The sequence below is a fragment of the Erpetoichthys calabaricus genome, chromosome 12 (assembly GCF_900747795.2).
Source record: "Erpetoichthys calabaricus chromosome 12, fErpCal1.3, whole genome shotgun sequence".
In the NCBI taxonomy this organism is placed as follows: domain Eukaryota; kingdom Metazoa; phylum Chordata; class Cladistia; order Polypteriformes; family Polypteridae; genus Erpetoichthys; species Erpetoichthys calabaricus.
The window spans coordinates 30286393-30300835 of NC_041405.2; the positions used below are offsets into that span (position 1 = coordinate 30286393).

At 42.6% G+C, this 14443-nt stretch overlaps 1 protein-coding gene across 4 annotated transcripts in view; it reads left to right on the top strand.

Moving 5' to 3' along the window:
* LOC114662029 (zinc finger protein 397-like) overlaps positions 1-6796 on the top strand; it is a 37084-nt gene extending 30288 nt beyond the window's left edge. For 2 of the 4 annotated variants that reach the window (XM_028815313.2, XM_028815315.2), the window contains one exon: positions 5744-6796. In XM_028815313.2, the coding sequence (XP_028671146.1) occupies positions 5744-6570 (827 nt within the window). In that variant the 3' untranslated portion in view covers positions 6571-6796. The remainder of the gene's footprint in view (positions 1-5743) is intronic. The other 2 variants (XM_028815314.2, XM_028815317.2) reach the window with 1 other exon arrangement.
* The last annotated feature ends 7647 nt before the right edge of the window (positions 6797-14443 follow it).

Here is a 14443-nt window from a genome sequence, read left to right on the forward strand (position 1 = left end):
TAGCCTTTTCACACCAGGCCACATTCTGTCACCAAACATGGGCTGAAAGAGCTAAAGCATAACGCCACATGTTTTGCTTTGATCTACTTAACACTTGAGCATATTAGCACCTTCAATATGGTGAGAAAAGGAGCAGGACAAATGTGATCATCTGGTCATTATACTGTTAGGAATGTCTAAGTTGGTTCTTTTGACTTCAGCATTAACTACAGTGGATTCAGAACGTATTTGAACTCTACGTTTTCTTCACATTTTATTATATTGCAGCCTTGTGCTAAAACCATTTAAACTTATTTGTTCCCTTATCAACTACCTTCTTGATACCCAAGAATGATAAAGTGATTAAAGGATTGTATACATTTCTGCCAATTTATTAGAACTAAAAAAAAATCTGAAGTATCCCATTGACACAAGTATTCAGACCCTTTGCTGTGACACTTGAAATTTGGTTCATGTGCAATCCCTTCATCATTGACATGTTTCTAAACCTTGTTTGGAGTCCTTCAGTGGCCGATTCAATTGGTTCGACCAGATTAGAAAGGCCACACACCTGTCTACAGAAGGTCCCATAGTTGACAAAAATCAACCCATGAAGTTGAAGGAACTGCCTGCCGAGCTTAGAGACACAAGTGTATTGAGGCAAAGATCTGGGGAAGGATACAAAAACACCTGATGCATTGAAGGTTCCCACAATTCTTAAATGGATGAAGTTTGGAACAACCATGACTCTTCCTAGAGTTGACCACCCAGCCATGATAAGAGAAGTGACCAAAAAACTGTGTGGAGATATGAGAAACTTCCAGAGGGACAGCCTTCACTGCAACACTCCACCGATCTGGGCTTTATGGCAGAGTGGCCAGACAAAAGCGTCTCCTTACTAAAAGACATATACCTGTAGAAGCTCACTTTAAAGGCTGCAAAAAGGCACCACAAGGACTTGCAAATGGTGAGAAACGTTCTGATGAAACCAAGGTTAGCATCATGTTTGGGGCAAACTAGGTAGTGCTCATCGCCTTTGCAATACCATTTTCAATGGTGAAGCACGGTGGCGGCAGCATCAGGGACTGATAGACTAGTCAGGGTTGAGGGAAAGCTGAATGGAGCAAAGAACATAATAAAAACCTGCTGCCCTGCACTCTGGACCTCAGACTTGAGCTGAAGGTTGAATTTCTAACAGGACAATGACCCTTAGCACAAAGGAAAAACAGCTTAGGGACAACTCTGTAAATGATCTTGACTGGGCCAGTCAGAGTCTGGACTTTATCACAATCGAACATCCCTGGAGGTACCAGAAAATAACCGTCCACCAATGATATGCATCCAACCTGACAGAGTTTGAGTGGAGCTGCAGAGAAGAATGACAAAAAAAAAATCCCCAAATCTAGGTGTGTGAAGCTTGTCACATCAAACCCAAGAAGTCCTCCAAAGGTGCTGCAGCTAAGTGCTGACCAAAGGGTCTACATAGTTGTGTCAAATGTAATGTTTCAGGTTTTTATTTCAAATAAATATGTACAATTTTTTTATGAAGTCTTGTTTTCACCTCAATACCTTAGAATGAAAAGAGTGTTGCTTGATGTGAGAACAAAATTAATTTAAATGATTTTAACATAAGACTGTAGCATAGCAAATGTGAAAAAAATGAAGGGTTCTGAACATTTTCCGGAATCCACTGTACTTGCATTAGCCCTCTCCATCCATTTCCTAACCTCTTTACCCAGTTAAGGGTTATGGAGACCTGGTGCCTACTCCAGCAATGATAGGCACAAGACAAGAACCAATCCTAGATTGGGGCAGCAGACCACTGTGCACTGGTCCTGGGCCAATATAAAGCTGCCATTCAGTCCGACTTGCAGACCTATGGGATGAAACTTGAGAGTACCCAGAGAAACCACACATAGACACAGACATGGGAAGGATGTGCACTGAGCTCACAGACTGGAGCCCCAGGACTTAGGAATGGACAGAGAGCAACGAGCCACCCATATTTCCATACATATACACTAAATTAAATGCATTATTTGAATTGTTGTAAAAGAGTTCCTTTTGTTTTCACAATGTGTATACAGTATATTTATACATATGTTATGGCCAAAACCCATAGTTCGGCCAGTTCCCGAATTGGCCATGCGTTTCGCATTTTGGCAGCGAGGTGTTTCCAAAGTTCGAATTACTAGAAATGACCAGCATATATGCTACTTTGGCCAGCCATTTCGCGAAGTGGCGAGAACTCCCTGGTCAAAATCCGATGCGCTGATGTAAGACTGTCTGCTCAAGGTGTGAAGATGATTAAAAACTTTCAGATGCAGATTCAGAAGTGAGTTTTCCATTCTGCACGAGAAACTGCTCAAGGCGGGTCTTGTTCAGAAAGCGGACGCCACTTGAGACGGCCTTCCCCTCGCCCAAACACTAAGCTTAAGGTCAGTAAAACAGGTCCCTGATGTTAAGTCACTATTTTAGGGCTAAAATGATAACAGAAATGTGAAACCTACTTATATACCTAATCTTAATTATTGTGAAACAACCAAGTGGTGTCCGCTTTTTGAACAAGAGCCGCCAAGGCTACACTCGATGCAATTGCCCTACTAAGTGTGCAACAAATCGCTGCTCATGCCTTGTTTCTTCTGACTTTGGCCGAACGCCCCATGCCATTTCGCAAACAGGCTAGCCAAATCTCAAAATTGAGGAAAAGATCGGACATTGGCCGGTCAATTTACAGTGACATTGGCCATTTCCCGATTTGGCCGGATACTTCCCACTTTGGCCAATTTTGGGTTTTGGCCATAATATATATATATATATATATATATATATATATATATATATATATTCAATCGGGTGAATAGCTTGGCCATTTCAAGAACTTTCAATTTTTTAGCTTTGAAAAACTCTTGGGTTGCCTTAGCAGTATGTCTGAGGTCATTGTCTTGTTGTAGGATGAAGCACCGTCCAGTGAGTTTCGAGGCATTTACTGGAACTGGAGCAGATCAGATGTATCTGTACACCTCAGAATTCATTGTGCAGTTGCCGTCAGCAGTTCCATCATCAAAGTGTGCCAGGACCTGTGCAATCCATACAGGTTCAAGTCATAACACCCACACCACCACCATGCTTAACAGATAAGGTGGCCTGCTTTGGATCTCGGGCAGTTAATTTTCGTCTCCATGTTTTGCTCTTGCCATCACTCTGATGCAGGCTTATTTTTGTCTTGTCTGCCCACAAGACCTTTTCCCAGAATTCTGCAGGCTCTTTTCAGTCCTCTCTCTCAAACTGTAATCTGGCCAACCTGTTTTTGTGGCTAACTAGTGGTTGGTTTGCATCTTGCAGTGTGGCCTCTGTGTTTCTGTTCATGGAGTCTTCTCCTGGTAGTTGTCTATGACACTCTCATGTGCGTCCTGAAGACTGAGTCTGATCTGTCGGACAGGTATTTGGGGCTTTTACTTTACCATTGTGAGGATTCTTCTGTCATCAGCAGTGGGGGTCTTCCTTGGCCTATCAGCCCCTTTGCGATTACTGAGCTCACCAGTATGTTCTTTCTTCTTAATAATAATCCAGTAGTTGACCAAAGTTCTTGTACCTGAAAAATCTAAGGAACTATTGAAATTAAAAACTAACAAAATGTGGAGCATAGCTTCATATGCACAAGATGATTTACAGGAATGACTCAACCTGTTCACCATTATGTTCAACACAAGTACCATATGTGGCACATAAACTGTCCACAAAAATTGTATATAAGTACCATTAGTGTTAACATAATTTTGACTCAACCTGTATATGTGATTATATATATATATATAATCTATGTGTAATATATATCTATGCATATAAAAGGCAAAGCCTTCACTGACTCCTCACTAATTCTCCCACTTTCCATATAGGTGGGAAGCTGAAATATTGCATGCTCATTCCTTGCAGTGTGCTTACAAAAGTTAGGTATGTTTCATGTCCTATTGCAACACCCAAGGGGGGGAAATGGGTGTATCCTCTAAACCGTATATATAGATAAGGGAAACCCGTCCTCACTATTTCTGCAACTTCCAATATGCGCAGGAAGCCCAAATTTCCCATGCTCATCCTTTACACTGTACTTACAAACGTTAAGTAGGTTTCATTTCCCGCCGTGCCCAATAACAAACTTTCGAAAATAACGTCTTCTTTTTGGCGGTTCTCACCATTATGCTGTAAGGAACTTTCAGAACTGACCTCTCCTTTTGGTGGTTTCATTCCTTATTTCTGTTAATAGAGGATTTATTTCACGGCAGAGATGCACAAAGGCCGCCCCCGGTCCCCCTTCCTTTTTCCACACGGCCACTCTCTGTGCACCTACGTCGTGGTTGGCTCCTTGCCTATACACATTAACGACATCCTGCGCTCATGTGCCTCCTCACTCGATTCCTTACTTTCCTCAGCTGTTCGTCATATTCACTGCTGTCTTCTTCTTTACTCCACCGCTTCAAGCCTGTTATTGTTCGCCTTGCTTCACGTCTTCCTGCTGGTGACTCCTGCCTTTTCATTTAGTTTCTTTACACTCTTAATCCTCCGAGCCTGCCTCCGCATAGTCTACTTTTGAAGGTCGGCACACCAATTATATTACTACGAAACTTACAACCACCAAAACATTGTAATGGCACCAGGCTTGAGATCAAATCTCTGTACAAGAACCTCATTGAGGCAACTGTCTTCACTGGAACTGGCTCAGGGGAGACAGGATTTATTCCTTGCATCCAATGTTTCCTTTTCTTTTTCATAACTTCTTTAACACACTACTTCTCCGCTGCAAAGCGCGGGTATTTTGCTAGTGTGTATATATATATATATATATATATATATATATATGGTTGAAATAGTTTTACTGTCAAATAATGCAAAGAGTACGCGACACGTGTTTCACCCTAATTCTGGGCTCATCAGGTGTACACACTCACTGCATCCCCTCTCGGGAATCGAACCTCGAACATCAGCGCCAGAGGCGAAGCCCCTAATGCTGCGCTACGGCGTGTGGTTCGTTTATTTGACAGCTTGTAGATCTGGGTAATTACATTCATGGCATTCGTAGTCTGAATCACAATCTGATTGTATGGGTGGTTACCTACCAGGTAACGCTTGTGGTTGGTCAGCAAGTCGGCTAATATCCACCACGGTGCCCTCTTAACACTGCGCTACAGCGTGTGGGACCGAACCACACGCCGTAGCGCAGCGTTAGGGGCTTCGCCTCTGGCGCTGACGTTCGAGGTTCGATTCCCGAGAGGGGATGCAGTGAGTGTGTACGCCTGATGAGCCCAGAATTAGGGCGAAACACATGTCGCGTACTCTTTGCATTATTTGACAGTAAAACTATTTCAACCATTCTATGATCTGCTTCTCGCAACTGAAAGAGGGCACCATGGCGGATGTTAGCCAACTTGCTGACCAACCACAAGCGTTACCTGGTAGGTAACCACCCATACAATCAGATTGTGATTCAGACTACGAATGCCATGAATATATTATATATATATATATATAGGATTATATTAATTAGCTTCATTTTCAGAAAGTGCTTTGTATGATCAAGAAACTGAAACCATGTATAACGTGAAATATTGCTATTTGGAATTAAGTTAGAAGTATTTGAAATGACATGCACAAAGTGTGTACTTATATTTATATCATGTAAATTATTGCTATTTGGAATTAAGTTAAAAGTATTTGAAATGACATATCTCTCTTAAAGTACGTCATCCATTGTGTTTTTGTCTTAAAGCAGATTTACAAGAACATTGGGGCTCTTTTATTACCTCTGCCTACCAGCCTTCTCCCTTATCCAAAAGCCACGGGAGCTGCCAAGAACATCCACAGCATGGGGAAGAAATGAGTAAGCCAACATTTTTGCCAGTGGCTACAACTGATGAGTGTGTGCAGCGCAGCGCCGCTCCAGCATTGGCGGTGGCAGAGATGGGCACTACTAAAAGTCCCCAGTGGATCCAAAGCAGCATGGCTCCACATCACTGTCCAATATGTGGTAAGAGATTCAAGATGAAAAGGTATCTTAACAGGCACCAGAGAATTCACACAGGAGAGAAACCTTTTTGTTGTTCCGAGTGTGGGAAGAGGTTCTTAAAGAAATATCACCTTCAGCAACATGAGAAGACTCATGCTGGAGACAAGCCATTTTCATGCGCCCAGTGTGGAAAGCGGTTTGGCCGGAAGTACTATCTTCAACAGCACCAGCGAATACATACAGGTGAAAAACCTTACGGATGCAGTCAGTGCGGCCAGAGGTTCCTACGGAAAGATTACCTTCAGCAACATCACTTAAGCCACACAGGAGAAAAGCCATATTGTTGTTCTCAGTGTGGGAAAAAACTCAAACACAAAATCAGCCTTGTCCACCATCAGTGGATACACACAGGAGAAAAGCTGCACTGCTGCAGTGAATGTGGCAAACGGTTCACATTAAAAAGTAATCTTCAAAAGCACCAAAGAATTCATACCGGGGAAAAACCATACTGCTGCACTGAATGTGGAAAGCGATTCACACAGAAAAGTCATCTTCAGCAACACCAGTGTAAGACAATGCAACTTATGTGATGCCACTCTTCTAAGATTAATTGGATTGAACTGAAAAGTCTATTTTATTAGGGGAGATAATGTAGATTTTTTTATCAGTACAGGAAAACAAATATAAATGATCTTAAAAAAAACAAAAAACTTTGTCATGGCATTGCTTTATTAGAAGAACAAGAGAAAAATCAACTTGGACAAAACAAGCAGACACTTTCAAAACAGTAGACTCTACTTTTCCTTGTAATGCATAATAAAATTAGATTGATCGTTTTGCCTCTATATTCTAAATTAATAGAAATCCATTTAAATTTTTGGGTAAGACGGTGCTGAAACAGAGAAGTGGAGGCAAGTCTGAAAAGTGATCGATTATAAATGTTTGGGTACTGTTATAAGAAAATATTCAAATTCATATGATTTGTCCTGCCCTCTTTGTGGTATTAACAGGCTCCAGTATTGAACCACCATAGCATTACAGCTTCTCCACTTTGAAAAACACTTCGTTCAGGAAGATTCCGACCATCTACATACACTAGATTTGGGGTCACAAGTAGACAAAGGCTGTCCTGGAAATGCAGAGTGCATGACAGAAACTAAACAAGGAGCTCAACCACCTCGTGGCAAACCCACTCACGTGCCTGGCCGGTTTAGAGATTGGAGGGAGACTTAATGATTTGGGGGCCCTCATAAATCCCATTGATCACACTTTCCATACTTATTAGTGTAAAGCAGGGGTGGGCAAACTTTTCGGGCAGTGGGAAAAATTGTTAAAATAATGACTCATGCAGTGGGCCGTAAAAAATCTAGGTATATCTATGCCCAGGCAAACTAGCAAATATCCATCCAACCATCCATCCATTTTCCAACCCGCTGAATCCGAACACAGGGTCACGGGGGTCTGCTGGAGCCAATCCCAGCCAACACAGGGCACAAGGCAGGGAACCAATCCTGGGCAGGGTGCCAACCCACCGCAGGACACACACAAACACACCCACACACCAAGCACACACTAGGGCCAATTTAGAATCGCCAATCCACCTAACCAGCATGTCTTTGGACTGTGGGAGGAAACCGGAGCGCCCGGAGGAAACCCACGCAGACACGGGGAGAACATGCAAACTCCACGCAGGGAGGACCCGGGAAGCGAACCCGGGTCCCCAGGTCTCCCAACTGCGAGGCAGCAGCGCTACCCACTGCGCCACCGTGCCGCCCCACTAGCAAATATGTTAATCTCAAATTTAAAATAGTTGTTCCAAAATGGTTTGAATTATAAAACATTTTTTATTAAAAGTTATTAAGGGCAATTCTCTACCCCTAATCATTAATCAGTAATTGTATGCCATTGTTCTGGTTATGAACATGAAGCTGCTTGCTTCTGCACAAATGGTGAAATGAAATTCTGGATGTCTCAACAATTTATTGCAAAGATCTGTTGGTATCTGTTAGTATGCTTCATTACCTGCTTTTAGTAATTTCATTTGTCGCAAGGGAGTCCTAAGCAATGTGCAGTCTGTAGAAATCATTGTAGGCAGTGTGATGTCGTGATTAAGGCTTTGGACTTTAAACTCTGGGGTTCTGGGTTCAAATCCTAATGACATTGTGTGACCCTAAGCAATCACTCGACCTGCCTGTGCTCCCATTGGAAAAACGAAAGCAATGTAACCAACTGTATCATAAATCTTGTGAGCCGCCTTGGATAAAGGCATCAGCCAAATCAGTAAATGTAAATCATGAAAAGAAACGTTGGTAGGCGTATTATGAATTTGTCCTGTTGCCAAGGTGTTCAGTTACTTTCACTCACAAAACGTTTGGCATGTTCTCCATACTAACAGCAAAAGGGGTACTTGTGTACCAAACGGACCCTTTTCTATTATCGTGACGCAAATCGGATTTTCGTTTTTAACATTAGGCACCCAAAGGGGAAATTAACTTTAGGGACAATAGGCAACTATGCTGCACCCCCACTAACTTTAAGGTTAGTATTTGTGGTTGGGGTAGGTCAGTCTAATAATTTAAACTCCAAAGATTAGGCAGCCGGGACGTCCCCCCCCCACAGAGCCCAACACTAGAATGGGTAGGAACTGCCATCTGTTTTAGTACACAAGTACCGCAAAAGGAGCTTGAAAAATGTGTCTCGTAGCTGTCAAACTTCAAATTCACGCCCAAGGATTGCATTTTAGGATGTCTGGCAAGTACGGAAGTAACTCATTCTATTCGTTTCTAACCTGCTTCTTTTACGTCTGGACACGGCACTCTTTGTGCAGATGTATGTACAGAGCCACAGTGACCCCGGAAAGTTCTGCTTCCAGGGTGCTGCTACCAGCAAAACCCATTGCTGATAAAATCACTCTGCAGGAACTTATATTCTTTAAACGTGAACATGCAAGACAATGGCAAGAAAACAGCTAAAAACGTCAACAATGATCCCTCTGCGGACTATCCCTGTTTGTACGGTAAAAGCTTGGTGTCTTTGGCAACTTACTACGCTTCCTCCAGCAAACTGTGGCAACCAGGGCCGGATTTATATGAAAAGAGGCCCTAGGCTATTCCACTTATGAGGCCCTTTCACCTTCCATTTTTAAGTTTGTAAATTACATGAGAGATAATAAAATACATCATTACTGTGATTAACCAATACATTTTTATGTTTGTTTATTAGTCATATGCGTAGAATTTCTCCTTATTTTCGGTTCAGTGTTTTAGTGTTCACTGTTTTTAGAATAGTGTAATTTTAATTTTGCTAACAATTTGAATGTAGGCCCCTCTTGATCTTGAGGCCCTAGGCTGAAGCCTAGTTAGCCTATAGGAAAATCCGGCCCTGGCGGCAACATTTTGTTAAGATCACTTCATGAGGTACAGAATATTAAAGTACACAGGCTGCTTGCACCTGCGCCACAAGTCATAGTTTGCCCACCCCCCGATTGTACGAGGCGGTGCTTTCATTTTTAGAATCGGAAGTGGATGACGCAGTGGTGGTGGGCGTTTGATACTCTGACGGTGGCCGCGCATTGTCCACTTGCTGTCCTCTCTCTTTGGCGATTGCATTTCTTGCCACATTTTTAAAAGGCTCCTAAAGATATCTAGTATTAAGTCGTGTGTTATTTCAAGAAAAATAAATTAGTTTTGGGAGCTTTGCAACTTTTTTTTTGCTTTCTAACTTGTTTAAATTTTCCTGCTCCATTTGGGTAACTTTGTTTTATTTTTAAGTCTGTTCTTAGCCAAGTTTATTCTTTCAAGCTTCCTTTCCCACTGCGCAGTAGTGTGGCAGTGACGTGGAATAGTCCACTGTTGTCCGGACTTAAAGGGGAGTCCCACGTTGAAAATAACCGCACGTCTAATGGGTTTGAAATAATGAAAAAAAAAAAAGTTCCTGAATACATTTTATCTGCATTCACTATTTTATTTAGCCCTGAGCTACTTTGGCTACTTTACCTAATGCTTAAGTCCGCTCCATTAGAGATGCCAGTCAGCCTAACTTGAATGTTTTTGGGATGAAGAAATAAAAGTGGAGTTGCCAGTCTCCTCGTGCTCGGGAGCGACAGTGGTAACTATTGTGCCAACATAGTAGAAAACCTTTTCTTCAGAATTATAAAATGAGTGACAAGCTGTCATAAAACCATACAAGGGGTCTTATCCTTTTCTTATCGGGGGGTAAACGTTAGAATTATACAAATTTATTGTCTGTCTGTATACCTGCATTGTTATCGGCATTGTTATCACTCTTCTATTTAATATTGTTATCAGTATGCTGCTGCTGGAGTTGTGAATTTCAGACAGACAGACAGACAGACAGACAGACAGACAGACAGACAGACAGACAGACAGACAGACAGACAGACAGACAGATAGATAGATAGATAGATAGATAGATAGATAGATAGATAGATAGATAGATAAACTTTATTAATCCCAAGGGGAAATCCACATTCTCCAGCAGCAGCATTCTGATACAAAAAACAATATTAAAGATTGATAATAATTCAGGTAAAAACAGACAATAGCTTTGTATAATGTTAACGTTTACTCCTCGCCGCCCCACCCCCCCGGGTGGAAAAGAAGAGTCGCATAGTTTGGGGGAGGAACAATCTTCTCAGTCTGTCAGTGGAGCAGGACAGTGACAGCAGTCTGTCACTGAAGCTGCTCTTCTGTCTGGAGATGACACTGTTTAGTGGATGCAGTGGATTTTCCATAATTGATAGGAGCCTGCTTAGCGCCCGTCGCTCTGTCACAGATGTTAAACTGTCCAGCTCCATGCCAACAATAGAGCCTGCCTTCTTCACCAGTTTGTCCAGGCGTGAGGCGTCTTTCTTTATGCTGCCTCCCCAGCACACCACTGCGTAGAAGAGGGCGCTCACCACAACTGTCTGATAGAACATCTGCAGCATCTTATTGCAGATGTTGAAGGACGCCAGCCTTCTAAGGAAGTATAACCATCTCTGTCCTTTCTTACACAGAGCATCAGTATTGGAAGTCCAGTCTAATTTATCATCCAGCTGCACTCCCAGGTATTTAAAGGTCTGTACCCTCTGCACACAGTCACCTCTGATGATCACGGGGTCCATGAGGGGTCTGGGCCTCCTAAAATCCACCACCAGCTCCTTGGGGTTAATAAAGTATCTATCTAGTGTAGCAGTAGAGGTTGTTATCAACCTCTTGAACCCTCAGGTACCACGCCAAACACCAGGTAAAAGTACAATTATTATTCTTTTTATTATAAATACGTGCACTAAGCACCCTCCACTCCACACTACTCATACAAATACCAATTCTCTAATTAATCAACAATAAAACACACTCCTCCTCTCCCACACACTTAGCCACCCTTGCTCCCAGCTCAGCTCAGTGTTCTGGTCTCCCAGAGTCCTTTATATAGTCCATGACCCGGAAGCGTTTCTTCTGTCCATGTGACCATGAATACTTCCGGGTCAGATAAAAGCTCCTTTCTTCAACCCGGAAGCACGTTGTTGCTCCTGTTCACGTGACAAGGACGTACTTCCAGGTTATAGGGCACATAGCACTCCCCAAGCCTCCTTACAGCGGCTCCTGGTGGTCCCCATGGTATCCAGCAGGGCTGTGTATACAAACTACAAGGTCCATAAGGCCCTGCTGGAATTCGGGGAACCTCCATGTTGTTGGGAGGGCTCCACCTGGTGGCCTGGAGGTGTGGGCCAGAATATTCAGCCGGCCATCCATCGCACTATCTATCTATCTATCACTGTGTGCGTCATTTTTATCTTCCACTTTTTGTCCATTTCACCTATAAAAGTCACAGCTTATACTCAATTTCACATTAAAATAAATAAATAAAATAAAAACCCAAGCACTCTGAGTCAGCCATTGTACCACTGGTGAGAAAAGAATACCCTGCACCCGCTTTCACTCCTCCTTACTACTCTCCCCTTTTTTTCCCATAAACTAAAATGGTTCAAGTGCTTACAAAATCATCAAAGTCAATTTTTAACAGAATACGGTCATTTTCAGTAGTACAGCTGTTGGCATCAGCATCTTCCCTATAATTTTTTTCCTGAGAACAAGGTCAAATTTCACCAACTCAAAAACTCAGTTTTAAATTTGTTTTTTCCCCAAATTTCTGACAACCTGCAAAGCCCTTCAAATGGTGTTGGATACTTGTCCATCCATTCATCCTTTCATTCATTTCCCAGCCCACTATACACTGAGTAGGCTGGCTATCCCAGCATGCATCAGGCACTAGGCAGGTTGCCAGTCATTCACAGGGTGAACACACACACACACAGGCCAATTGAATCCACCAGTTCACCTAAGTCTGCATGTGTTTGGACTGTGGGGAGCACCAGAAGGAAACTCACACAATCATAAGGAGAACGTGCAGGAATCACTCAAAATGTGAACCCCAGTCTCCTTCCTTTGAGGCCGCAGCATTACCACTGCCCCACCAGCTGAATAAGTAATGTTATTATTAGTGTTTACTTGGCTGATGTCTTTATCCAAGGGGACTTAAAACACTCGAGTGACAGATTACATTTCCATGGCTTTTCCAAATGGTGCACAGGCAGTGTCTTGTTCTCGGTCACACAATGTCAGTAGACGGACTTGAACTCACAAACTCGGAGTTGGAGGTTCATTGGACTTTGACACTACACCACACTGCCTGCCATAATATATAACTTAAAGAGCACAGACGTGCAACATTAAGAGTGAGCATTCAGATAAAGTGTTCCTGACAGATAAACCCAGAACTGTTTTCCTAAAACTCTTACTTCATATTAAACTTTATTCTTGTTGATTCTTTACAAAAGCCTGCTCAATACACTTTAATCAGACAGGCCTTCTCACCACTCTCCACATTTTAAACTTTAGCTTTACCCTCTTTTTCTTCTTCTTCTTTAAACCCTTTCTGTCATTCCTCCTGATGTGACTATCACGTCACCATTTTGTGCCTCTGTTTTCCTGTAGGTGCCGCCATTTTGTGTTTCTCAGCGCTGAAAGTCCACTCGACTTAGGAGGCTGACGCTTTTTGTTACACGTCAGTGATAACGCCGGGCTACACCACGGTTGGGATTGGGGGAGGGCTATCCTTATCTGAAGCGAGTCAAGCAAACCACGTGACAAACCCTTTAATTCAATTGGCTGCCCCAGCGGACCTACTGAATCGCGGAGCTGCGGCGGTCTATCGCTGGAGCCTATTGGCGGTTGCCAGGCATGTGATGCCTGCGTTAGATTACTTGCGACGGCCATGCATAGAAAACATGTCTGTTAACTTTACAATTTAAAGGCACAGAAAAACATGACTAAAGCTATTTAAATAATTTAGAAATGAGGTTTGACTTTTGTTTCATTTTATATCCGATGATCAGTTTTCTCGGTTTTGAACAGGAAGGCGTTCGATGGATTTGGGGAAGGGCAGGAGATAGAGTAGTCAATTACGATCACAATCTAAAGACAGAAGGGTTTGAAAGGGCCGATCGTTAAGGTCGTATGGCCTGTGGCGTGCTGTGCTGGATTTTTTTTTTTTTTTTTTGTGAAAACACTGGCGTAAGGAATGGGATTGCAAAATGAAGTCCAAAGTGCAGTTTTCAGGGCATCAATAAACAGAATATTAAACTGTGTTAGAGGTGTTCATAAAATATATATGTATATCACTATAGGTGTATTGCACACTGCCCCTTTTTATGGATACATGTCCAGTTCCTTTTATTCAGGCTCATCCAAAAACGTATGCGGTCTTTTAACTCCTACTATTTTTTCATTCTTGTGACTTTCAACTAACAACGGTTTCTTCTACCCGCTACATCACGGATTTCAAAATATACTCAAGGTCTTTCCCGCATAAGCTTAAACGGCGACTCACAGCCTGGCCAAGTAACGAACCGTCCATAATCACGTTATCTCTTTCCCCGGATAGACTAGGCAGCTCTTGCATTAACTGCAATACTGAAATTCTTTTAACTCTACGTCATTAAATCACACGAGCTACTCCTCCTTCTCTGAAAATCACACACGAATCCACTTCCATTTCCAAAAGGATCCCCAAACTGAAATTACCCACCCACCACTCCCTAACTGATCCGCGGCGATGGCTATAACTATTTAAACGAGTTCGCATATCCAGTCATTCAAATGGCATGAGCACACACCGTTCTATTACTTTCAAAAACAGCCGGCCTGTCCAGACCCAACAGTCGCAACACCGTAATTAGCTTAGACTTTATAAACGCAGTGGGTTTTCTTCCTGGCAACCCTCTCAGCACTATATAGACAGGCATCTGTGTGGAGATTTGTACCGGCACTCGAGAAGGCGACTAAGCTTTAAAGACCACAATCGGTAGAAACTTCCGGCTGTAGAAGATTAGCGTTCGGGGTTACTATGACAACTGGAGGAAAAAGTGATTTTTTTTTCTTTTTCCAAAATTTTATTAAA